The 26,991-nt window shown below is 46.5% G+C and overlaps 1 protein-coding gene across 1 annotated transcript in view; it reads right to left on the bottom strand.

The window, feature by feature from the left end:
* The window catches only part of BMS1 (BMS1 ribosome biogenesis factor), a 105,289-nt gene that overhangs the window by 49,596 nt on the left and 28,702 nt on the right, over positions 1-26,991 (bottom strand). The window contains exons 4-6 of the mRNA XM_063958738.1: positions 16,107-16,186; positions 2,098-2,286; positions 276-418 (exon numbers count right to left, since the gene is read on the bottom strand). Coding sequence (XP_063814808.1) covers positions 276-418; positions 2,098-2,286; positions 16,107-16,186 — 412 coding nt within the window. The remainder of the gene's footprint in view (positions 1-275; positions 419-2,097; positions 2,287-16,106; positions 16,187-26,991) is intronic.

Raw genomic sequence — 26,991 nt, 5'->3', positions numbered from 1 at the left:
GTTCCTCTCTTAGCCCCCCTGAACTCTCTTTATCTGCACATCAAGCCAGAGTTTTCTATGGGACACTTCCTAGTTATGGCATCATCTCTATACCCTTCTCTATTAATGCTTGTAGGTCTCTGGGGCTGTAGGAAGCACCACAACAGGATACAATCTTGACATGATGGATCTGAATTTAGTGAACTCTTGACAAATATTACTTGTTGCTAGCTCCTTTAGGGACAGTGTCTCCCAGCAGACTAAGACTTTCTGAGGAACAAGAACCTAGACTTCACCTGTCTGCAAGAACGTAAGGATGTGATGTCTGCCAGACAAGAGGGCGAAATTTCATAACTGAGATGAACCTCCCCAGGTTACGTATTTCTTGCTTCTGATACTCTGCATACACCATTCCAGATAGATAGAAAAGCTTGGCGCCCTGCAGTCAACAGAAATCCCTATGTTAATCTGGTACAAAAGGACCAATTCATAGCATTTACAGAAGATTCTACAGTAAACAGTGAATGTGAAATTTGCAGATCATAATGCTTCATATGTCATTATGCCCAATGCCCATGATAAACATTAAGCCAAAATGAAATACAGATGCAAGAGGGGCACCTGGATTTCTTTCTGTTGTCAGTCTTTGTGTTACCAACAGAAACAGATCATACTAGTGTTTATTATCTGCAAAAGAATCACACCAAATCCCCAAATGCACAATGTATTCACATCTTTATAAAGTTTAAATACATCTTATACACTTTTAGGGATACAAATACAAAAAAAAAAAGGAAAGTAACTTGACTGTTTGTACATTATGCTTTCAGTATTATTTATATTCTTTCACTATGCTTCCTTGTTACTATACGGTATCAGCAATGTACATCAGGCATTCCCAAACTCAGCCCTCAAGGCACACTAAAGGGCCCTACACACTGGCCGATATTTTGAAAGATATGAACGATCTCGTTCATAAATGAACGAGATCTCGTTCATATCTTTCAGTGTGGAGACTTAAGCGATGAACGATGCGCGTCCCCGCGCTCGTTCATCGCTGGTCTCCTGTCGGCTGTGCATGCAGGCCAATATGGACGATCTCGTCCATATTTGCCTGCACGTCTATGGAGCCGGGTGACGGGGGGAGTGAAGAAGCTTCACTCCCCCCGTCACTGCCCCCCCCGCCGCCGGGTCGCTCGTCGGCCGTATCGGCCGATGGGCACCTCGGCCAGTGAGTAGGGCCCATAACAGTGCAGGTTTTAGTGATATCCAGGCTTCAGCACAGATGATTAAAACAAAATCAGTGAAGTGCTAATTAAGTCACGTGCTCAAGCACTGATATCACTGAACTCTAAACTGTCAATGTGCCTTGAGGACCGAGGTTGGGGATGCCTGCTGTATGTTATAACAATGCCTTTGTCAATTTTTCTGCATTCTATCCATGTTCCTTAAATACTTTAAATATGTCAGCCTCTCTATATTTTCTACACTCTGCTGATGCTTACCTCTACTGTGTTTTTTTTTGTTTTTTTATTGTTTCATAGTGCCTTCAGGTATCTGTTTCAGTGTTATCCCATCATACGGGATGTGTCCATAAGCTCCCTATTTTGTCCCTGCTATCCATTAATTTTCTAACTGACTACCGCAGCTCCTTTTGTTAAGAAGTGTTTCTTATGATATGTCATCTGCTTGTTTCACTGCCTAACGTAGAGGTTCTCAAACGCGGTCCTCAAGGCACTGCAACGGTCCAGGTTTTAAGGATAGCCATGCTTGGCCACAGGTGACTTAATTACTACCTCAGTCAATATGATTTAACAATCTGTGCTGCTCCTTGAATATACTTAAAACCTGGACCGTTGGAGTGTCTGGAGGACCGAGTTTGAGAACCTCTGGCCTAATGTGCTCTATGGGTTTTTGGCTTTACTTTTTTTATGTAACTTTCAAAATCTATAAACAAAAATACAAAATTATATAATCTGGAACATTTGAGTCAGATATTAAAGACTATTTTAACAGTTATAGGTGGGACAAAAATAAATCACATATACATTGTGGTATTTCAGCCTAATGCTTAATGAAAACGGATTTTATTTTTAATTGATAAATGTAAAAACTCACCTGGTAGACCTCCGTCCAGAACCTGTGCTTCAGTCTTTTCTTGACCTTGCGCAGCTGCTTGTTGTTCTTAAAGGAGTCCAGGTGGGTTAGAACCCCCATTATTTTGGGGAAACCATGTACCTGGCAGATGTTCAGAAACTCAAAAGTCTCCATCTCAAAACCAAAACTTGCGTCTATTAGCATGAGGACCTGGTGAGGAGATAAGATAGTTATATTGAAAAAACTACAATAATTCTCCTAAATATAGCTGTATGGTTGCCAAAAAAAAAATATGTCTGTGTTTTGTGTAGCTACACAAAAACAAGTGCCATAATCTTTTAGCTTCACCATATTTTTTTGTATATATATTTTTTATTTTATGAGAAATGACGCTTGGCAATATGAAACATTACTTTTGCTTTTTTCTTTACAATATTTGTCAATGATAAACAATATGAAAAGTTCCTTAATCTCAGGATTCACTTGGTCGCCAGGACAAAATTACTTAAATATGGATCGTACAGTGACACATACGTGTCAATATGTGACTGGCAGACACTAGAAGCTTCCCACATATGAAAAGCAAGTCAGAACGGTTATTCAATTAGCTCACATCACTAAGAGGTATATTTGTAGGTATACAAACGAAAGGAGAGAAACAAAAAGGCGGAACAATAGAACTAAAGACAGAATGGGAGTCTTGTTGAGGGAGACAATGTCAAAGTAGGTCATCTTATTTTGCTCAATATTCACTACTGAAAGAGAAGGGAAGGGGCCACAGTTAAGTTGCAAGTATATTCAGAAAAATGAGGTAGAAACAAGTACATTTACAGAGGAGAAAGTCCTAATAGAACTCTCAAAACTGAAAGCGGATAAATCTATGGTGCCAGACGGGATCCATCCAAGGATATTAAAAGAGGTTAAAGGGGTGCTGTCACTAACTACAGCAGTAATTCCAGAGGACTGGAAAAGAGCAAATGTAGCCCCACTGCACAAAAGTGGGAGGAAGAGGCAAGCAACTATCGACCAGTGAGCCTTACATCAGTAGCAGGGAAACTGATGGAAACATTCTTAAAAGAAAAAGTTGTAGAATATTTCAAATACAGCAATTTACAGGATCCCAAACAGCATGGATTCACTGGGGGGAAATCATGTCAAACAAACCTTATTGACTTTAGGTGACAAAAGTAATAGTCCAAGGGGTAGTGATAGATGTAGCCTTTTTAGACTTTATTAAGGCTTTTGACACTGTCCCACATAGCAGACTGTAAATCAACTTGAAAGCTTGGGAATTGATGTTAAAATGTTGAAGGATAAGTTCTTAGTTGCAGGACAGAAATCAGTGATTTGTAGTAAATGGAGTGCATTTGCAGGGGAGGGGGGGGGGGGGGTTACCAGTGCTTTATAGTATTAATGGCACTATAATAGAAACTACAGAGGAGGAAAGGGATCTAGGCGTACTATTTCAGGGGACTTAAAGGAACGTAAGTAATGTAACAAAGCAATGAGAAAACAAAGTCAGGTGCTTGGGTACATAGGGAGAGGAATCAGCTGCAGAAAGAAGTAATGCCCTGTATAGGTCATTGGTAGGCCTCATGTAGAGTACTGTGTTCAGTTCTGGAGGCCATATCTCCAGAAGCATATTCATGCAATATAAACTGTAAAAAGAACAAAAATGGTGCATGGCCTACATCACAAAACTTACCCGGAAAGACTAAAAGATCTTAATACGTATAGTTTGAAGCGGAGAAGGGAACGGGGGTACATGATAGAAACTTTCAACTATATCAACTGCTTTAACAAGATACAAGAGGGAGACATTTTTCAAAGGAAAACATAGGATTTTAATTACCTACCGGTAAATCCTTTTCTCCTAAGGGATACTGGGAACACTTAATACGATGGGGTATAGATTGAGTCCAAAGGAGACGGTGCACTATAAATTTCTTCAATAGGGTGTGCTGGCTCCTCTCCTCTATGCCCTCCCTCACAGCTCAGTCTAGGAAAACTGTGCCTGAAGTAGATGGACATACTTGAAAGGAGGAAACATGACAATACAAGAGTGGTGAGATTAACGAACCAGCACACAGCAGAACAAACACACTAGCAACCGCTAGTGAAACTAGAAAACAGCAACAGCTGTGTAACAACTTCACCCAAGAACAATAACTTGCAGGAAAGTCGAAGCACAGAGGCGGGTGCCCAGTATCCCTTATGGACTACGAGAAAAGGATTTACCGGTAGGTTATTAAAATCCTATTTTCTCTATCATCCATAAGGGATTCTTGGTACACTTAATACGATGGAAACGTCCCAAAACTCCCAGAACTGTTGGGAACATGCTGAGACTCCTGCAACTCCTTATGTCCAAACCGGACATCCTCTGTAGCCAGGGTATCAAACCTGTGAAACTTGACAAACTTGTTTGTCCCTGACCAGGTAGCGGTCAGACACAGTTGCAAGGCTGAGACACCTCGGGCAGCCGCCCAGGAAGAACCCAAAGACCTGGTACAGCGGGCCTTGACCGACCGAGGAATAGGCAAGGCCACCGAAGCGTACATCTGTTGAATAGTAAGCCTAATCCAACATGCAATAGACTGCTTTGAAGCAGGAAGACCCTTCTCGTGAGCATCATACAGCACAAAGAAGGCATCCGATTTTCAGACAGCAGTAATCCTCTTGATGTAAATCCTCAGGGCTCGCACCACATCCAAGGACTCTGGAAGTGAGGAAGTGGCCAAAGCCGCCAGGATCACAATATGCTGATTTAGGTGGAATGCAGAAACCATCTAAGGCAGGAACTGTTGTCGAGTCTTGGGTTCCGCTCTGTCCTCATGAAGGACCAGATAGGGACTCCTACAGGACAAAGGGGGTCATTCCGAGTTGATCGCTCGCTAGCAGTTTTTAGCAGCCGTGCAAATGCATAGTCGCTGCCCACAGGGGAGTGTATTTTCGCTTTGCAGGAGTGCGAACGCCTGTGCAGCAAAGCGTCTGCAAACACATTTTGTACAAAACAAGACCAGCCCTGTAGTTACCGTGGGCGGCACAAATGGAGGCTGGATGCGAAGGACACCCTGCAGAAACGTCTTTACTGTAGGCAAAGCAGCCAATTTCTTCTGGAAGAAAATGGACAAGGCCAACATCTACACCTTTATGGAGCCCAATCGTAGGCCCATATCCACACCAGCCCGTTAAGAAACGCAAAAAGCGCCCCAGGTTGAAAGCCGCAGTTGTATAATTTCGGCCCTCACACCAGGAGACGTATTGTTTCCAGATATGGTAGTAATGCTTTGACATGACAGCCTTCCTGGCTTGAATCACGGAGGTAATAACCTTACCCGGATTTCCCTTCTCAGCTAGAAGGTTCCGCTCAACCGCCATACCATCAAACGAAGCCGCCGGAAGTCCGGGTATACAAACAGCCCTTGCTGAAGAAGATCCTCCCTTAGTGGAAGGGGCCAGGGGTCTTCTATTGCCATGGCCAGAAGATCCGCGTACCAAACCCTTCGAGGCCAGTCAGGGGCCATGAGAATTGCCTGAATTCCCTCTTGATTCTTTCTAGAATCCCGGGGAGCAACGCAATCGGAGGAAACAGGTACACCAGCTGGTAAACCCACTGTGTTGTCGGCGCGTCCATTGCCGCTGCCAGAGGGTCCCTCGTCCTGTAACAATAGCACTGAAGCTTGTTGTTGAGTCGGGAGGCCATCAGATCGATCTGCGGATAGCCCCACAGATCTGTTATCAGCCTAAACACCTGCGGATGCAGACCCCACTCTCCTGGGTGGAGGTCGTGACCACTGAAAAAGTCCGCCTCTCCGTTGTCTACTCCTGGAATGAACATGGCTGATACCGCCCTTGCATTCCTTTTGACGCTAAGGAGTATCATGGATACCTCCCACATGCAGGCCCTGCTTTTCATCCCTCCATGTCGATTGACGAATGCCATTGCCGTGGCATTGTCTGATTGAACTTGAATGGCTTGTCCTTGTAGCAGAGGAGCCCCCTGCAGCAGAGCACTGTATGTCGCTCTGAGTTCCAGTATGTTTATAGGAAGGCAGGCTTCGAGGCTTGACCACCGGCCCTGAATACTGTGCCCCTTGGGTGACAGCTCCCCAGCCCCGCAGGCTGGTGTCCGTGGTCAAGAGAATACAATCCTGGATTCCAGAGCTCCGCCCCTCAAAGAGGTTGGAGGGTTGTAACCACCACATAAGAGAAATCCTGGTCTACGGTGATATATGACCTGGTGCATCTGCAGGTGCGAACTCGACCACTTTATAAGGAGATCCAGTTGGAAAATCTAGCATGGAATCTGCCACCATCTTTCCCAACAGACGTGTGCAAAGATGTACCGAGACCCTGTATGGCTGTAGAACCGCTCAAACCAACTCCTGGAGCGCCTTCGCCTTGTCTGCAGGAAGGAAGACCTTCTGAGCCACCATGTCCAGGATCATCCCGAGGAAATGGAGGCGCTGGGTTGACTCCAGGTGGGATTTTTGAAAGTTCAGAATCCAACTGTGGCGTGACAACAGGGATGTCATGCGGGAGATGCTGTCCAGCAGTAGTTCCTTTGATCTAGCTTTTATCAGCAGATTGTCCAGGTATGGGACAATGTTCACGCCCTGAATCCTGAGTTGGAACATCATTTCCGCCATCACTTTGTGAAGGCGCTTGGGGCCATGGATGGGCCGAAGGGCAGCACCTGAACGGGTAGTGGTCCTCCATCAGAGCAAACCTCAGGTAGGTCTGATGAGGTGGCCATATTGGAATATGGAGGTAAGCGTCTTTTATGTCCAAAGAGAGATCAAGAACTCCCCCTCCTCCAGAACAGAGATCACCGCTCTCAGAGACTCCATTTTGAACCAGAAAAGACGCAGATATAGGTTTAACGATTTGAGGTTCAAAATGGGCCTCACGGAACCATCCGGTTTTGTTACCACAAAAAGGCTGGAATAGTATCCTTCGACCCTATGCTGAAGTGGCACAGGAACAATTATCTGTATCTGAACTAACTTTTGAATGGCCTCCCGTAGCGTGAGGCCCATGGTTTCTGAAACCGGTACATCAGATTTGAAAAACCTTTGAGGCGGATAACTGTCGAACTCCAGTTAGTAGCCCTGGGAGATCAGGTCTTTTACCGAGGCGTCCTGGCAGGAGCTGTTCCAAATGGAGCTGAAGAATCTCATACGAGCTCCCACCTTGAGATCCCCCTGGAGCAGTGGGACACCGTCATGCTGAGGGTTTTGAGGAGACAGAGCTGACACTCTGGTCCTGAGACCTTGTGGTGGCAGGCTTACGTGACTTACCTCTGGGACCGCATTTAAGGCACCTCTGGCTTTACCTTTAAAGCACGCTGTCCAAAAGGACTGTACAGAAGGCCCAGTAGAAAAGCGCCTAGCTGGTGGAGCAGAAGAGGGGAGGTACGTGGACTTTCCAGCAGTAGCCTTCAAAATCCAAGTATCTAATTCACCTCCAAACAGCCAATCTCCTGTAAAAGGTAAGGCTTCCACACTCTTTTTAGACTCTGCATCCACCACTCACTGACGTAACCATAACGCCAATTCCTTTGATGATAGCACCGAGGAAGCGGGCAGAATCCTGGATGTGCTGAATCAGCATCACCATATCAGCCAGGGACTTATCCCCAATGAGGCCCTCCTGTATGGCGTGAGTCACCCAACAACCTGCAGTAACAGGCCTTTGGGATGCCCCTGCTGCAACATAAATAGATTTTAAGTCTCTATTTTCCTGCCTGCGGGTTCCTTTAAGGCCGCAGCCCCTGGAACCGGCAGTATTGTCTTTTTACACAGGCGTGATACTGAGGCATCAACAGCCGGAGGATTTTTTTATATTTTTTATTTTTTGTTAGCAGGCTCTCTTAGAGAGATAACCCCTTAAACAGGTAGTACTGTTTACTTGGACAGTATTGATATCAAGGTATCCACTGTAAGGGGATTTCCCAGACAGTAGGGAAGGGCTGAAAGAATCAGTTAACTCCTTAATAGAGATTATCCTGTAGAGAATTATATTTAACATATCTCTTATTCTACTACTATTCTGAAAAGTACTAGTTTCTCTCCCCCTTCAGTCCCTGGCATCTCCTCTTCATATGTTTAGAGGGGGACAGTGGGTAACGCGCATCTCTGCACTGTTAGAATATTAGGGTGAGACGCTTGTCTGTACTCTATCTTTTATACATTAGATTAGTCACAGACTTTTAAAAGCTCCTGTTTAACAGCAGCTAGTTAGTATACATGTCAGCATCATAGTATTCGAAGACAGCAGGCACTCAGAGTCCTGTGTATTTCCTCCTCCCATTGCTGCCTTGTCTATCCTCTGTAGGGTAGGCAACATTGTTTCACTCATAAAGGTGGGAATACACACCACCTAGAGAAAAACCACTCTGAACCAGCTTTATCTAGCTTAGTCACCCAGTAGGGAACGGAGGGGGGGGACCCTGGAGTGATATGAAGTACACTTCAATCATACTGACAGGGAGACAAACACCAACACACACACAGACAGAGGTACAAGCAAGCCTGCCCAGCCCAGTATGTATGGAGAGAGACCCAGAGAGGAGGGACAGCACACTAGCCTGATTAAAGTGATTAAAGTGATTAAACTGATTAAGAATCCGTTAGGAGCCTGTTTAAAGGTTCCTACCGCATCTCTCCCCCTTATGATAACTCCTATAACAAGTATAGGTTGTTGGCGTATCCCTGGAGGAGCAGGCAATCTGCTGCAGTGTCTGTATGCAGAGAAATGGCGCGAGGAAGCCTGTGGTCCCGCTGTGAGATAGCTCTGCCCTCTGCAATGGTGCCAGAGCTATAGTAATCTTTATACTGGCAAAAGTCTCCTAATAGTGTGTGAAATGAGGCCCCATCACTTATTTCCACTGCGTTGCCAGTCTGCGCAAGGGGGCTATGGGATCACTCCAGAGGGAGTCCGTATGCCCGCCCCGTGTCCTCGCTGCACCAATGACCAGGGGGACCCTGCTAGCGGGACCCCCCGGCAACACTCACCACTTTTCTGATCTTCAGGCTCTGTGCTGGGGGTGTGCAGCGTGCTGCAGGTGGGTGCGCAGGAGCACAATGCCTGCGGTACACTGACCCTCAGGACCATTGTCCTCTCAGCGGGATCCGACTCAGCACCCCCAGGAGGACGGTGTCGGTCCCCCCTACCAGTGTCCCTCGGTGCAGGTAGGCTGTTGCTCAACAGCCTACCTGAAAATAATAAACAATGAAAAAAACTGAAGAAAACTTTCTGGAGCTCCAGAGCGTGCATCCTCTCCTGAGGGCACATTTTTCTAAACTGAGCTGTGAGGGAGTGCATAGAGTGGAGGAGCAGCACACCCTGTTGAAGAAATTTAAAGCGCACCGGCTCCTTTGGACCCCACCAATACCCCATCGTATTATGTGTCCCCAGTATCCCTTATGGATGATAGAGAAAATAAGAATTTACTTACCGATAATTCTATTTCTCGTAGTCCGTAGTGGATGCTGGGAACTCCGAAAGGACCATGGGGAATAGCGGCTCCGCAGGAGACTGGGCACAAAAGTAAAAGCTTTAGGACTACCTGGTGTGCACTGGCTCCTCCCCCTATGACCCTCCTCCAAGCCTCAGTTAGGATACTGTGCCCGGACGAGCGTACACAATAAGGAAGGATTTTGAATCCCGGGTAAGACTCATACCAGCCACACCAATCACACCGTACAACCTGTGATCTGAACCCAGTTAACAGCATGATAACAGAGGAGCCTCTGAAAAGATGGCTCACAACAATAATAACCCGATTTTTGTAACAATAACTATGTACAAGTATTGCAGACAATCCGCACTTGGGATGGGCGCCCAGCATCCACTACGGACTACGAGAAATAGAATTATCGGTAAGTAAATTCTTATTTTCTCTGACGTCCTAGTGGATGCTGGGAACTCAGAAAGGACCATGGGGATTATACCAAAGCTCCCAAACGGGCGGGAGAGTGCGGATGACTCTGCAGCACCGAATGAGAGAACTCCAGGTCCTCCTCAGCCAGGGTATCAAATTTGTAGAATTTAGCAAACGTGTTTGCCCCTGACCAAGTAGCTGCTCGGCAAAGTTGTAAAGCCGAGACCCCTCGGGCAGCCGCCCAAGATGAGCCCACTTTCCTTGTGGAATGGGCTTTTACAGATTTTGGCTGTGGCAGGCCTGCCACAGAATGTGCAAGCTGAATTGTACTACAAATCCAACGAGCAATAGTCTGCTTAGAAGCAGGAGCACCCAGCTTGTTGGGTGCATACAGGATCAACAGCGAGTCAGATTTTCTGACTCCAGCCGTCCTGGAAACATATATTTTCAGGGCCCTGACTACGTCCAGCAACTTGGAGTCCTCCAAGTCCCTAGTAGCCGCAGGTACCACAATAGGCTGGTTTAAGTGAAACGCTGAAACCACCTTAGGGAGAAATTGAGGACGAGTCCTCAATTCTGCCCTGTCCGTATGAAAAATTAGGTAAGGGCTTTTATAGGATAAAGCCGCCAATTCTGAGACACGCCTGGCTGAAGCCAGGGCTAACAGCATTACCACTTTCCATGTGAGATATTTTAAGTCCACAGTGGTGAGTGGTTCAAACCAATGTGATTTTAGGAACCCCAAAACTACATTGAGATCCCAAGGTGCCACTGGAGGCACAAAAGGAGGCTGTATATGCAGTACCCCCTTGACAAACGTCTGAACTTCAGGAACTGAAGCCAGTTCTTTCTGGAAGAAAATCGACAGGGCCGAAATTTGAACCTTAATGGACCCTAATTTTAGGCCCATAGACAGTCCTGTTTGCAGGAAATGCAGGAAACGACCCAGTTGAAATTCCTCTGTAGGGCCCTTCCTGGCCTCACACCACGCAACATATTTACGCCAAATACGGTGATAATGTTGCACGGTTACATCCTTCCTGGCTTTGATCAGGGTAGGGATGACTTCATCCGGAATGCCTTTTTCCTTCAGGATCCGGCGTTCAACCGCCATGCCGTCAAACGCAGCCGCGGTAAGTCTTGGAACAGACAGGGTCCCTGCTGGAGCAGGTCCTTTTTTAGAGGTAGAGGCCACGGGTCCTCCGTGAGCATCTCTTGAAGTTCCGGGTACCAAGTCCTTCTTGGCCAATCCGGAGCCACGAGTATAGTCCTTACTCCTCTCCTTCTTATGATTCTCAGTACCTTGGGTATGAGAGGCAGAGGAGGGAACACATACACTGACTGGTACACCCACGGTGTTACCAGAGCGTCCACAGCTATTGCCTGAGGGTCCCTTGACCTGGCGCAATATCTGTCTAGTTTTTTGTTGAGGCGGGACGCCATCATGTCCACCTTTGGTTTTTCCCAACGGTTCACAATCATGTGGAAGACTTCTGGGTGAAGTCCCCACTCCCCCGGGTGGAGGTCGTGTCTGCTGAGGAAGTCTGCTTCCCAGTTGTCCACTCCCGGAATGAACACTGCGGACAGTGCTATCACATGATTTTCCGCCCAGCGAAGAATCCTTGCAACTTCTGCCATTGCCCTCCTGCTTCTTGTGCCGCCCTGTCTGTTTACGTGGGCGACTGCCGTGATGTTGTCCGACTGGATCAACACTGGCTGACCCTGAAGCAGAGGCCTTGCTTGACTTAGGGCATTGTAAATGGCCCTTAGTTCCAGGATATTTATGTGAAATGACGTTTCCATGCTTGACCACAAGCCCTGGAAATTTCTTCCCTGTGTGACTGCTCCCCAGCCTCTCAGGCTGGCATCCGTGGTCACCAGGACCCAGTCCTGAATGCCGAATCTGCGGCCCTCTAGAAGATGAGCACTCTGCAACTACCACAGGAGAGACACCCTTGTCCTTGGAGACAGGGTTATCCGCTGATGCATCTGAAGATGCGATCCGGACAATTTGTCCAGCAGATCCCACTGAAAAGTTCTTGCGTGGAATCTGCCGAATGGAATCGCTTCGTAAGAAGCCACCATTTTTGCCAGGACCCTTGTGCATTGATGCACTGACACTTGGCCTGGTTTTAGGAGGTTCCTGACTAGCTCGGATAACTCCCTGGCTTTCTCCTCCGGGAGAAACACCTTTTTCTGGACTGTGTCCAGAATCATCCCTAGGAACAGCAGACGTGTCGTCGGAATCAGCTGCGATTTTGGAATATTTAGAATCCACCCGTGCTGTCGTAGTACTACTTGAGATAGTGCTACTCCGACCTCTAACTGTTCCCTGGACCTTGCCCTTATCAGGAGATCGTCCAAGTAAGGGATAATTAAGACGCCTTTTCTTCGAAGAAGAATCATCATTTCGGCCATTATCTTGGTAAAGACCCGGGGTGCCGTGGACAATCCAAACGGCAGCGTCTGAAACTGATAGTGACAGTTCTGTACCACAAACCTGAGGTACCCTTGGTGAGAAGGGCAAATTGGGACATGGAGGTAAGCATCCATGATGTCCAGAGACACCATATAGTCCCCTTCTTCCAGGTTCGCTATCACTGCTCTGAGTGACTCCATCTTGAATTTGAACCTTTGTATGTAAGTGTTCAAGGATTTCAGATTTAAAATAGGTCTCACCGAGCCGTCCGGCTTCGGTACCACAAACAGCGTGGAATAATACCCCTTTCCCTGTTGCAGGAGGGGTACCTTGATTATCACCTGCTGGGAATACAGCTTGTGAATGGCTTCCAATACCGCCTCCCTGTCGGAGGGAGACGTTGGTAAAGCAGACTTCAGGAACCGGCGAGGGGGAGACGTCTGGAATTCCAATTTGTACCCCTGAGATACTACCTGCAGGATCCAGGGGTACAAAGGACTGAGCCTGAAAAGACGGTGTCTTTTTCTGCTGAGAGGTGACCTGGGGTAAAAAGGTGGATTTCCCAGCCGTTGCCGTGGCCACCAGGTCCGATAGACCGACCCCAAATAACTCCTCCCCTTTATACGGCAATACTTCCATATGCCGTTTGGAATCCGCATCACCTGACCACTGTCGCGTCCATAACCCTCTTCTGGCAGAAATGGACAGCGCACTTACTCTTGATGCCAGAGTGCAAATATCCCTCTGTGCATCTCGCATATATAGAAATGCATCCTTTAAATGCTCTATAGTCAATAATATACTGTCCCTGTCCAGGGTATCAATATTTTCAGTCAGGGAATCCGACCAAGCCACCCCAGCACTGCACATCCAGGCTGAGGCGATTGCTGGTCGCAGTATAACCCCAGTATGTGTGTATATACTTTTTAGGATATTTTCCAGCTTCCTATCAGCTGGCTCCTTGAGGGCGGCCGTATCAGGAGACGGTAACGCCACTTGTTTTGATAAGCGTGTGAGCGCCTTATCTACCCTAGGGGGTGTTTCCCAACGCGCCCTAACCTCTGGCGGGAAAGGGTATAATGCCAATAATTTTTTAGAAATTAGCAGTTTTTTATCGGGGGAAACCCACGCTTCATCACACACCTCATTTAATTCATCTGATTCAGGAAAAACTACGGGTAGTTTTTTCACACCCCACATAATACCCTTTTTTGTGGTACTTGTAGTATCAGAAATGTTCAAAACCTCCTTCATTGCCGTGATCATGTAACGTGTGGCCCTACTGGAAAACACGTTTGTTTCCTCACCGTCGACACTGGAGTCAGTGTCCGTGTCTGGGTCTGTGTCGACCATCTGAGGTAACGGGCGCTTTAGAGCCCCTGACGGTGTTTGAGACGCCTGGACAGGTAATAACTGATTTGCCGGCTGTCTCATGTCGTCAACAGTCTTTTGTAAAGTGCTGACGCTATCACGTAATTCCTTCCATAAGACCATCCAGTCAGGTGTCGACTCCCTAGGGGGTGACATCACTATTACAGGCAATTGCTCCGCCTCCATACCATTTTCCTCCTCATACATGTCGACACAACGTACCGACACACAGCACACACACAGGGAATGCTCTGATAGAGGACAGGACCCCACTAGCCCTTTGGGGAGACAGAGGGAGAGTTTGCCAGCACACACCAGAGCGCTATATATATACAGGGATAACCTTCTATAAGTGTTTTTCCCTTATATAGCTGCTGTATTGATTAATCTGCCAAATTAGTGCCCCCCCTCTCTTGTTTTACCCTGTTTCTGTAGTGCAGGACTGCAGGGGAGAGTCAGGGAGACGTCCTTCCAGCGGAGCTGTGAGGGAAAATGGCGCTTGTGTGCTGAGGAGATAGGCTCCGCCCCCTTCTCGGCGGCCTTTCTCCCGCTTTTTTAAGGAAAAACTGGCCGGGGTTAAATGCATCCATATAGCCCAGGAGCTATATGTGATGTATTTTTCGCCATCTAAGGTGTTTTTATTGCGTCTCAGGGCGCCCCAGCGCCCTGCACCCTCAGTGACCGGAGTGTGAAGTGTGCTGAGAGCAATGGCGCACAGCTGCGGTGCTGTGCGCTACCTTATTGAAGACAGGACGTCTACTGCCGCCGATTTCCCGGACCTCTTCTGTCTTCTGGCTCTGTAAGGGGGGCGGCGGCGCGGCTCTGGGACCCATCCATGGCTGGGCCTGTGATCGTCCCTCTGGAGCTAATGTCCAGTAGCCTAAGAAGCCCAATCCACTCTGCACGCAGGTGAGTTCGCTTCTTCTCCCCTTAGTCCCTCGGTGCAGTGAACCTGTTGCCAGCAGGACTCACTGAAAATAAAAAACCTATTCTTAAACTTTTTCACTAAGCAGCTCAGGAGAGCCACCTAGTGTGCACCCTTCTCGTTCGGGCACAAAAATCTAACTGGGGCTTGGAGGAGGAGCCAGTGCACACCAGGTAGTCCTAAAGCTTTTACTTTTGTGCCCAGTCTCCTGCGGAGCCGCTATTCCCCATGGTCCTTTCGGAGTTCCCAGCATCCACTAGGACGTCAGAGAAAGAAGTATTAGAACTCAAGGACATGCATTGAAACTGGAGGGAGAAATAGGAGGAAAAATTACTTCAGAAACGGTAGTGGACAAGTGGAATAGCCTCCCATCGGAGGTGGTAGAGACTAATACAGTAGAACAATTTTAACATTCTTGGGATAGACAAATATATCCTTACAAAGAAAAATAAGGATCAAATAGGGTTTGAGGTAACAATATAGTTAAAAAAGTTGCAGACTAGATGGGCAAAGCGGTTCTTATCAGCCGTCAAAATTCTATGTAAGACACCTAGTGCATGCTGGTTGCATGGACTGTGTTTCTGCACAAATCATGTAATGATACATGTGTGACTGAAGACCACTGTAGCTACACTACAGAAGGCACTGCTATACATATTTTAAGAAGAAACGTGACAGTCTGCTATGCGTTCTGCAGGGAGCTGCTGGCTGCTCTACATACTGTACTGTAGGTAGTAAGGGAACTGTTTCTATACACACTATAAGGGATAGGACTACAGGCTTCTGAACACACTGTAGGGTCACGAGACACTGCTTTTTATACTGTAGAAGTAGGGAGATACAAACTGCTATAATAAAGGAATGGTAGGGCGCTGTCTGCAACGATATCCGGACTACAGATCTACACTAAAAAGGTCTACAGTCAATAGGTCTACCACTAATGGTAGACATGCATTAGGTTGACAGGGTCAAAAGGTTGACATGTAAAAAGGTATATACACACAGTCAACACACGTTTTTTCTTTTTTTTTTCAACTTTTTCAAACTTTACTATCCTCAAGGACTACAATTGGGAATAGTAAGCTGCCCGAAGCTGCGAGGGGACGTGCTAGACTAATGGGACTTGTTTGTGGCAGAAAAGTGACGAAACACACCAAAAAATAAATAAATACATTGTGTCTACCATTTACATGTCAACCTTTTAACCCTGTCTACCTATTCTATGTTGACCTTTTGACTCTGTCTACCATTAGTGGTAGACCCACTGACTGTAGGCCTTTGTAGTGTAGATCTAATAATCCGCACCAGTCTAACACTGTTGGAGAACAAGCCGGGCAATATGGGAATAGTAGCTGGCTAGCTTACATCCCAAAAACCACGTATACTTGCCAAAGTAAAAACTGCAATTCTAGAAACATTTTCCTTACCAGGTCTGCGACTTTGGCCAGATCAATCATTGTATTGATGTCACAACTACATTCTATGATGGTTAGACGTCGCTTCTTTCCTAAACAAAGGATATAGTGTCAGGGGGAGTGAAACAGAGCATGTTATATAAACACTAGCACCTTCCCACAACACTGTCCATTCCTGCTAGTTTGACATGTTTGAAATCCTCTAAATGTCTGCTGATTTCTGGGGGGGAAAGAAATACATATTGAAGTGGTTTCTAAACTATCTAGTGTGTGAGAAGACTGTTGCGTGCACTCTCATGCAGCCCTGTCTTTCATATCCAGGACCAAAACAACTGGCAAAAAGTCATAACTACAATTTGTGGTTTTCTTTCTTTTTTTGTTATATTTTGTTACAAGTGTTGCAGCTCTCCTTCAAGCTGGGTCCACACCTATACAATCCATGGCCAGATCACCCGATATTGGGTGAACAGGCTGACGATTGTATAGTGTACGCAGGTCCATTGCAGGAGCGTTAGCAGATGAACAGTATACAATGCTACTGCACACTAATTACAGGGCTGTAAGGAAGCTGACAATGGGTCAAGCTGGGAACACACTGCTCGGCTGATCGGGAGGGTTAACAAAGGCACACTGTACAAAAATTCAACCGCAATTATGGCGATAGGTTAAGATGAATGAAAAATATCCGTCATCTGGCAAATGAACGCTATTGGGCCTAGTAGAGAAAACATTGACAGACCATGTAACCCTGTAGCCATTGGGCCCTTAGTAATTCTGTCGTTTTCTAGAGGAAACAATGTTAATGTTTAAAATGCTTAGCTGACCCCAGACATTGCGCTGAAGCAAATCTGATCAGCTTAATTGCTTTATATGGTGTATGGCAGCAGAAGCATGAAAAATGCTTGGAAATAATCTTAATGTGAATTAGGGACCAAACAAATCTTTCATGTAATGAACTACTCGTCATAGGAGAGCAACCAAACACATGGTTTTCAAACTAAACATTTTTTCAGAATTTCCTTTCATCATATGGGGGAGGGGAGACAGATCAAAGCTTGGAGAGATAAATTACCAACCATCATTTTCTGTCATTTTACAGGCTGACTGGTTGGTACTTTATCTCTCCAAGCTTTGATACATCTCCTCCATAATGACATCAGTATTTGTATTAGTGATAATTATTTTGGATCCTTTGATCATGTACAGTAAAGAACAAAAATATATAAAGATTTATATTGAAGACATCTAACACCAACAACTAACTGCTCCTACATAGCAGGAAAAGGGAGGATTTTGGTACTTACCGATAAATCACTTTTTCGGAAGCCATAGAGGACACTGGCACAATACAAGACCGTGGGGTGATGATGGTGGCTTACAGGGAGCTGGCACTTTAAATAATCTAAGGAGTGAAAGACTCCTCCCCCTCTATCCCCCAGTTATGAATTAGCAAAGAGGAGACGGGAACAAAAGAACAGAACTACACAAGGGAAGAGAGAACATAACAATCAAACAGAACAACAATAAAGGCAAGAGAACAGCGATGGGTGGGCGGCCAGTGTCTCCTATGGCTTCCAAAAAAGTGATTTATCGGTAAATACCAAAATCCTCCTTTTTCTGTCAGCCACTAGGAGACACTGGCACGCGGGGATGTCCCAAAGTTCCCCCCTGGGCTGGAGATCGCTAAGGAACTTGCAAAACAAGACGGCCAAACCGTGAAGATGAATCAGCAAAAGCATCAAACTTGTAGAACTTGGCAAACGTATGAATACTGGACCAAGTGGCTGCGCTACAAAGTTGAGATGTGATAGCCCCCCTACCAGCAGCCTAGGAAGACCCAACTGAGCGTGTAGAGTGGACCGCAATGGATAATGGAGGTCGCCTAGATTGGTGTAGATAGGCTTGACGAATAGTCAACCGAATCCAGCGGGCCAAGGTCTGCTTAGTTGCTGGCCACCCTTGCCGTGGGAGTTCATTAAGCACGAATAAAGCATCAGTCTTTCGTAACGGTGCTCTCTGTTCCATGTAGATCTTCAACGTTCTCACTACATTCAGAGAAAAAGGTGTCCCAGAGTCCTCCTGTAAGGACGGTACCACAATCGGCTGATTGATATGAAAAGCCGACATGACCTTGGGAAGAAAGGAAGAATGTGTTCTTAACGGAGCCCTATCAGGATGAAAAATCAAGTAGGGAGACATACAAGACAAGGCACTTAATTCAGATACCCTCCGGGCTGAAGCTATGGCTAAAAGAAAAACAGTCTTCCAAGTAAGATAGTTAATATCTGCGTCTTCCAAGGGTTCAAAACAGGGTGACTGTAGCTAATCCAACACCAAATTCAAGTCCAAGGTGCTGTAGGGGAAACAAACGGGGGTTGTACCCGACGGACCCCTTTTAGGAAAGTTTATACATCCAGTAGGAGCGCCAGGCGTCTCTGAAAGAAAACCAATAAGGCAGATACCTGTACTTTCAGGGATCCTAGAGGAAGTCCGGAATCTAAACCTGCCTGAAGAAAGAGCAAGAACCGTGAGAGACGAAAAGAATTTGATTGAAACTCTTTTCGGTCACACCAAGAGATATAGGAACACCAGATGCGATGGTAATGGTCTGCCATTACAGGTTTTCGTGCATATATCATGGGACTCTCACATTCCGGATTCCCTTTACGTTTTAGGATGTCTGCCTCAAGAGCCATCCCGTTAAACGTAGTCGTGGTAAATCTGGATGCATGAAGGGCCCTTGTTGGAGTAGATCCATTCACAGAGGTAGAGACCAAGGATCGTCCACTAGCAGAAGGCGCAGGTCTGAAAACCAAGCTCTCAGCGGCCAATCTGGTGCCACCAAGATCACCGTGATTGACTCCCGTTTGATTCTCTTGAGAATGCGAGATAATAGAGGAAACACGTATACTAGGTCATACGGCCAGAGGGTCTACAGCTTCCGCCTGGGGATCCAGTGTTCTGGAGATGTATCGAGGAAGCTGATGATTGAGACGGGGCGACATGAGATCCATCTCTGGACACCCCCAGTGCTGTGTCCATTCTCCCGGATGGCTGAGGTAGTCTGCTTCCCAAATGTTTACTCCTGGAATGAATACTGCTGAGAAGACTACAGCGTTGCATTTGGCCCACTGGAGAATGCGCGTCACCTCTCGCATCGCTTAGCGACTGCGAGTTCCTCCCTGCTTGTTTACGTACGCTACAGCAGTCGTGTTGTCCGATTGAACCTTTACCGCCTTGGATCGAAGAACTTTGACAGCTTTTACCAGTGCACTGTAGATTGCGGTCAGTTCCAACACATTTATTGGCAACAGTGATTCCTGTGGAGACCAATAGCCTCGAAGATGGAAGTCCAACACAACCGCACCCCATCCCCTGAGGCTAGCATCTGTCGTTAGGAGGGTCCTGTCACATACACCCTACTGCCTGCCCGCAGTGAGATTGTGCAGTTGGAGCAACCGAAGAAGCGAAAGTCGCATCTCTGGAGTCAGTCAAACTAAATGTTGAAGGTGTAGATGCGACCCCGACCATTGATGTAACAGATCTAGCTGGAAAGGATGTGAATGAATACGGACGAACTCCAGAGTTTCGAAAGCTGCTACCATTTTCCCAAGCAAACGAATGCATAAATGGACTGACATCGCAGCCTTGGCTTGCAGACAGCTTGGACCAGTTTCTGTATACTCAGAGCTTTGTCTTGAGGCAGAAAAACTTTCTGGACGTTGGTTTCCAGGATCACACCGAGAAACTGGATACGCTGGGACAGCTGAAGGTTGGATTTCCGAAAATTAATTATCCATCCGTGTTCCACTAACATACTGTATGTTAACAGAGCATGCTCCTGGAGAATAAGATCTGATGGAACTTTGAGGAGGAGGTCGTCTAGGTATGGTATTATTGTGACTCCCAATGATCTGAGGTGAGCAATCACCACCCACATGACCTTGGTAAACACCCTGGGGATTGTGGACAGACCGAATGGTAAGGCTCTGAACTGAAAATGATCCTGTTGAATTGCGAGCCTGAAAAATGCTTGGTGTGGTTCCCATATTGGAATGTGGAGATATGCATCCTTGATGTCCAGAGATATCAAATTCCTTGGGTTCCAGGCTCGAGATCACTGAGTTGAGCAACTCCATCTTGAACCGGTAATAAGACAGAAACTGAATTAACGATTTCAGATTTGGAATTGGTCGTACAGTACCATCTGGTTTTGGTACTACGAAAAGATTGGAATAGTAACTGTTCTTTCATTGAAGCAGTGGTACCGGCATTATCACAACCGATTCTACCAAGGACTGTATTGCACCTTGAAGGGCCAAACATTTGTCCAGAAGTGGAAGACTTGTCGTAAAATATTTCTTTGGCGGCAAAACTTCGAAATCTAACTTGTACCCTTGGGAGATGATAATGCAAATCCACGCATTGTCTGATATCTTGAACCAGGCATCTTGAAAGTTTCGAAGTCGCGCTCCCACCGTACTTGGGCCCCGGTGGGAGGGGAGACCGTCATACCACGGTCTTTTCTGCAGGTTTCGGGTCTTGATGACGAGCAGCGACTGGTTATTGCCGAGACCTCTATTCCGCAAGGGTGCAGCTCTTCCGCGTCCTCTAAATGACTGAGTGAAACGAAAGGACCGAAAGGAAATTCAGGTATAAGAGCGCTTAGGTGGTGGCGGAGGGGTTGGTAAAACAGGTAGATTTACCACCCGTAGCGTGAGAAATTAACGAGTCTAGTTCTTTTCAAAAAAATGTCACCTGTAAAAAGAGGATTTTGGTACTTACCGATAAATCCATTTCTCTGAATCCTCTAGGGGACACTGGAGTCCTATACAGTAGGGGTGTGAAGCCTTGAACCGGAGGTGTGGCACAATCTAAAATTAGCATTGTCTGCACAGCCGGCTCCTCCCCCTTCACATCCCTCCTCCCTCAGTTTGAAAAATTTGACTGAGAGAATAGGACATGACACTATAGCACATGGCGAGGAACCGAACCGTACATACAACATATCAAACAGCGGCCAAGAACTCTTAACCGGAAAAAAAATAAACGCTGTTTATACGAACTGTTTTAAAAGAAGAACTTAGAACACAGCAGGTTGACAGCACCGAGGCGGGTGTCCAGTGTCCCCTAGAGGATTCAGAGAAATGGATTTATCGGTAAGTACCAAAATCCTCTTTTCTCTTTCATCCACTAGGGGACACTGGAGTCCTATACAGTAGGGGACGTCCCAAAGTTTACCCCCAAACGTCCGAACTTAGATTCTCTGGACGCAAAAGTATCAAACTTGTAAAATTTCGCGAACGTGTGTTGAAGACCACGTCGCCGCTCTGCAAAGTTGAGTAGTGGAAGCACCCCTGGCAGCCGCCCACGAGGCACCCACTGAACGGGTAGTATGAGCACCTGTCTGAACCGGAACCTGTTTGCCACAGGAAACATAAGCTTGCCGAATGGTAAATCTAATCCATCTAGCTAAAGACTGCTTAGATGCTGGCCAACCCTTCTTTGGCCCATCATAAAGAACAAACAAATGGTCCGACTTTCTGAAGGACGACGTAACCTGTACGTATACCCGTAAAGCTCGGACAACATCCAAGGACACGTCCTCATCTGTGAGACCCTGGAAAGATGGAACCACTATTGGCTGGTTTACATGAAACCCCGAAACCACCTTCGGAAGGAAGTTCGCCCTTGTACGGAGTTCCGCCCTATCCTCATGAAAAACTAAGAAAGGACTCTTACAGGATAAGGCTCCCAACTCAGAAACTCGCCTAGCTGAAGCCAAGGCAAGTAATAACGTGACCTTCCAAGAGAGATATTTCAGGTCTGATCTTGTCAACGGCTCAAAAGTCGGTGACTCCAAATATTCTAACACCAAATTCAAGTCCCATGGTGCCGTGGGAGGACGAAAAGGGGGTTAAATCCTCAGAACCCCCTGTAAAAAGCAAACAGAAAAAAGGTTTTTAGGCGCTGAACAGGGTCGTGCAAATATAGCACTGGTAATGGCAGCCACTTGGTAAGGAGGTAGCCGGCCTCCTGAAAGTGAAACAACTAAAACAAAATCACCAAGTAGGCGCACGGTACCAGTGATGTTGATAAAAACACAATTTATTAACATAAAACCAATAACAAACTGATTAAAAGACACAACACTACACAGAGCATATAACTGAGGTATTATACCTTATAGTTCACACATAAAGTGTATAAATAAGTGAAAGGGACACTAATATGCAGGAGAACCCGTCTCTGTAAGATAGGGTTAATCTCTCACATTAATTCCATATCAGACAGTTTAAATGAAAAGGAAGTCATGTAAACTGATGTAATTAGCGTTTGTGACCATAAAGGTGTCCAGATTTAAATAGTGTTTCCTTGGAGCAAAATAAACCAGCCGATTAATGTTACTCACTGAGACGTAATGATCTCTTGCTGTACGGGATAAATGGTTAAGAAACCGCTTGTTATCACCCTGTGCATGGGTGAGACATCCGTCAGCGGTATATTCAGATGAAAGCCACTTCTTTCTGTGCAGCACCAGTTGCCTGTATTAGATCACCATACAGATCCTCCAGCTTGCTGAGCGACGCCCGGCCGGGCAGGAGGTAACAATGTTCCAAATGCAAGGAGAGTTAGAGTGGAGTGATTGAATCACAGGCTGGATCATTCACCGGTAACTTGTAACAAACGGCTGAAAGTGATGGATGTCGTGCTCCGTGGGACACTTAATGGTCAAGTGTGGCCCTTACTTCTGTACCCTCAACGCGTTTCTCCGCACCTCAGGCGGCTTCTTCAAGAGGCAGAGTGGATGTCTCACCCATGCACAGGAAACACTATTTAAATCTGGACACCTTTATGGTCACAAACGCTAATTACATCAGTTTACAGGACTTCCTTTTCATTTAAACTGTCTGATATGGAATTAATGTGAGAGATTAACCCTATCTTACAGAGACGGGTTCTCCTGCATATTAGTGTCCCTTTCACTTATTTATACACTTTATGTGTGAACTATAAGGTATAATACCTCAGTTATATGCTCTGTGTAGTGTTGTGTCTTTTAATCAGTTTGTTATTGGTTTTATGTTAATAAATTGTGTTTTTATCAACATCACTGGTACCGTGCGCCTACTTGGTGATTTTGTTTTAGTTGTCCCCCTGTAAAAAGGTTTGAATCTCTGGCAAGGATGCTAACCGCTGTTGAAAAAGGATGGAGAGAGCCGAAATCTGAACCTTCAGAGAGCCCAGTCTGAGGCCTCCCTCTAGACCGGCCTGAAGGAAAAGTAGAAGTCGAGATAAATGGAAGTTCGTTGAATTCCATCCCTGCTCCTGACACCAAGCCATGTACCGTCTCCAAATCCTGTAGTAGTGCCTGGCTGTGACCGGTTTTCTAGCGGCAATCATTGTAGGAATGGCCGTTCGTGGAATCCCTCTGTTTCTTAAGATCGGGGTTTCAATAGCCACGCCGTCAAAAACAGCCTGTTCAGGTCGGGGTGTAGGAACGGTCCCTGAGATAGCAGGTCCTCTCTCTGAGGTAACCTCCAAGGATCTTCCGCAAGTAACCCCCGCAGGTCGGAGTACCAACTCCTGCGGGGCCAATCTGGTGCGATTAGAATGGCCCACACTCGTTCCCGCTTTACCCTTTTCAGAACCCTGGGTATGAGTGGGAATGGTGGAACTATGTAAACCATCCTATAACACCAAGGAAGTGTTAATGCATCCACTCCTTCTGCTGCTGGATCTCGCGTCCTTGACACATATCTGGGCAGCTGATGGTTTTGTCGAGACGCCATTAGGTCCACCTGAGGTAGACCCCATCTTCTCACAATTATGTTGAAAATCCGTGGGTGAAGGCACCACTCTCCCGGATGCATGTCCTGGCGACTGAGGTAATCTGCTTCCCAGTTCTCCACACCTGGAATGAACACTGCCGAGAGAATGATGTCTCTTCTTTCCGCCCACAACAAGATCTTTGTGGCTTCCTTTAACGCCATCCTGCTCTTTGTTCCTCCTTGACGGTTTATGTAAGCCGTTGTCGTGACGTTGTCTGGCTGAATCCTGATGTGTTGATTCACGACTAGGTCTTCTGCTAAGAGAAGTGCATTGTAAACTGCTTTTAGTTCGAGGATATTTATGGGTAGTTTGCTCTCCTGTAGGGTCCACCGTCCTTGAAACTGATGGTCGTTTAGGACGGCTCCCCAACCTCTGAGACTGGCATCCGTCGTCAGGATCCTCCAATCCCAAATGCCGCATTTTTTTCCGGCTGCAAGGTTCTTGTGTAACGACCACCATATCAGGGAGACCCGAACCTGTGGGTGAAGTCGGAGTTTTCTTCGGAGAAGCCAGTGCGAGCCTCCTCCCTGAGCAATGAGGTTCATTTGGAATGGTCGTGAATGAAGTCTGCCGTACTGGAGAGCTTCGAACGACGCCATCATCTTCCCGAGAAGTTGCACACAGAGGTGCAGAGAAACGGTTTGCGTCCTCAGTACCTGAGCCACTAATCTCTGTAGGTCCTGGACCTTGTTCTCTAATAGGAACACCCGTAATAGGACCGTGTCCAAGATGAGACAGAGGAATTGAATCCGTTGAGTCGGTATGAGGTTGGACTTTTGGAAATTGACAATCCATCCATGTTGAATTAGGAATTTATGGGATGTCTGAACATCCTTGAGCAGTCGATTCTGAGATGGAGCCTTGATCAATAAGTCGTCCAGATAAGGTATAATCGTGACCCCCAACAGTCTCAGACCTACAACCATGATCGCCATGATCTTTGTGAAAATTCTTGGGGCTGATGCTAGGCCGAACGGCAATGCCCGGAATTGGTAGTGATCCGCCACCAGTGCGAACCTTAAGTAAGCCTGGTGAGCAGTCCAGATTGGAATATGCAGATATGCATCCTTTATGTCCATGAATACCATGAACTCGCCCCCTGTTCTAAGCCTGCAATGACTGATTGGATTGATTCCATCTTGAATTTGTAGACTCTTAAAAACTGGTTGAAAACTTTTAAATTGAGCATTGGTCTGACCGTCCCGTCTGGCTTTGGCACGACAAAAAGATTGGAATAGAACCCCGTTCCTCTCTGAGAAGCGGGAACCGGAATAATGACCTCTGCTTGTAGCAATTTGAGAATTGCTGCCCGTAGTGCCCTTGCTTTCTGAGGGCACTGAGGCAATCCTGTTGTAAAAAACTGACTGTGAGGCCTCTGTTGAAATTCCAGTTTGTATCCTCAAGTTGTTCACCCAAAGTTCTGGTGAGGTTTTGGCCCAGATGTCCTGAAAACCTTCCAGTCGGCCGCCCACCAAGGGGGACCCCAGGTGAGCTGGGAGGCCGTCATGCCACGGTCTTGTCAGCGGGTTTATCCTGCTTTCTGGTTGTTGCTTGTGAGCGGCCTCTACCTCTGCCCCCACATGCTTGTGTACCAAAACACCTTCCTCTGGCTCGAAAGGACTGTGATCTAAATGAAGTAAATGCTGGTCCCGAATAACCTCTCCTAGTTTGTGGAGCGGTTCTCGTATACGGAGTAGGCAGAAAAGTGGACTTCCCCGCTGTAGCCTGCGAAATCCACTTGTCTAATTCTGGTCCGAACAGCATTTCACCCCCAAAGGGGATGGATTCTACCGCCTTCTTGGTCTCAGAGTCTCCCTGCCATTCTCTGAGCCATAAAATCCTTCTAGCCGATATGGCCGATGCAGATATGCGCAATGATATTCTGCTAATATCCTTAGAAGCTTGACACAAGTACGATGCAGATTCTCGAATGTGTTCTGCCAGTTGGGTAATTTCTTCTAAACTATTTTCCTCCTCAATAGCTTGTACAATACGGCCAGACCATGCACCCATGGCCTTGTTGACCCAAGCACAGACGATCGCAGGTCTCTGCGCTGCACCAGCTGCAACAAAAATTGACTTTAACGCAGTGTCAACTTTACGGTCTGACGCATCCTTTAAAGTAGTTATGTTAGGAATTGGTAAAATGGCTTTTTTGACAACCTTCCTAGGGAAGCATCCACTACCGGTAGAGTCTCCCACTTGTCCATTACACCCTTAGGTAGGGGATAAGTTACCTGAAACCGTTTCGGAAATTGAAACCGTTTGTCAGGTTGTTTCCAAGCCTTCTCTATCTGAGATTGGAGGGATTTAGGAATAGTTAACACTGCTGAACGCGGCTTCTGGGATTCAAACAAATCGAAATCTTCCGGCTCCCGTATTTCCTCGTCCTTAAAGCTTAGGATCTCTTTTACCGCGTCAATTAAGGAGTCTAGACCTGAGATTGCCGAGTCCTCTTCTGGAAAGTCGGCGTCTAGGTTAGGTTCAATTAACTCACCTTCCTCCGTATCAAGAAGAAAACCCTCTTCCTCCTCTGATTCTGGTATCATAGGGAAGGTTCTTTTAACAGCTTTGCGCACACTCGTTTCTGCGTGTGCGGGCGGCGTTAACCTGATGAGAAATTTCTCCATCGTCTTTGAGAATCCCGCAGCCCATTCTGATTGCTGCTTGTGCGACTCTACCATCTCCATGGAGATTCTATTAGCAAGGTTGTCTTCCCATGCTTTAGCCAGAGCACTGCTCCCAGGTGGAGCGTCCTTGTTTAAGCAGGAGTCGCACACCCCGGAGCTGCCAACCCGCGTGCTCTTCTTGTTACATTTCGTACAAACATAACAGGTCTTGGAGGTCTTGGTTGCCTTAGACATGTTGTTTTGAAAACCCTGTACCAGGGTAGCCCGCCGCGCTTTCACCCTTTAAACTAGGAAGAGAAAGACTGGGAGATGACGGAAGCGAAGGTATTGGATCCGGCTGGAATTACCTGTCCTTTTCGTATATAAAAGGAGCAAGCCAATATGTTTACTTTAATTAACAATATAAAAAAAAATGACAAAATTTATATAATAAT

This window comes from Pseudophryne corroboree, chromosome 3 (genome assembly GCF_028390025.1).
Source record: "Pseudophryne corroboree isolate aPseCor3 chromosome 3, aPseCor3.hap2, whole genome shotgun sequence".
Lineage (NCBI taxonomy): Eukaryota > Metazoa > Chordata > Amphibia > Anura > Myobatrachidae > Pseudophryne > Pseudophryne corroboree.
Note: the sequence above shows the minus strand (reverse complement) of the source record. Positions and strands in the feature narration are given on the sequence as shown.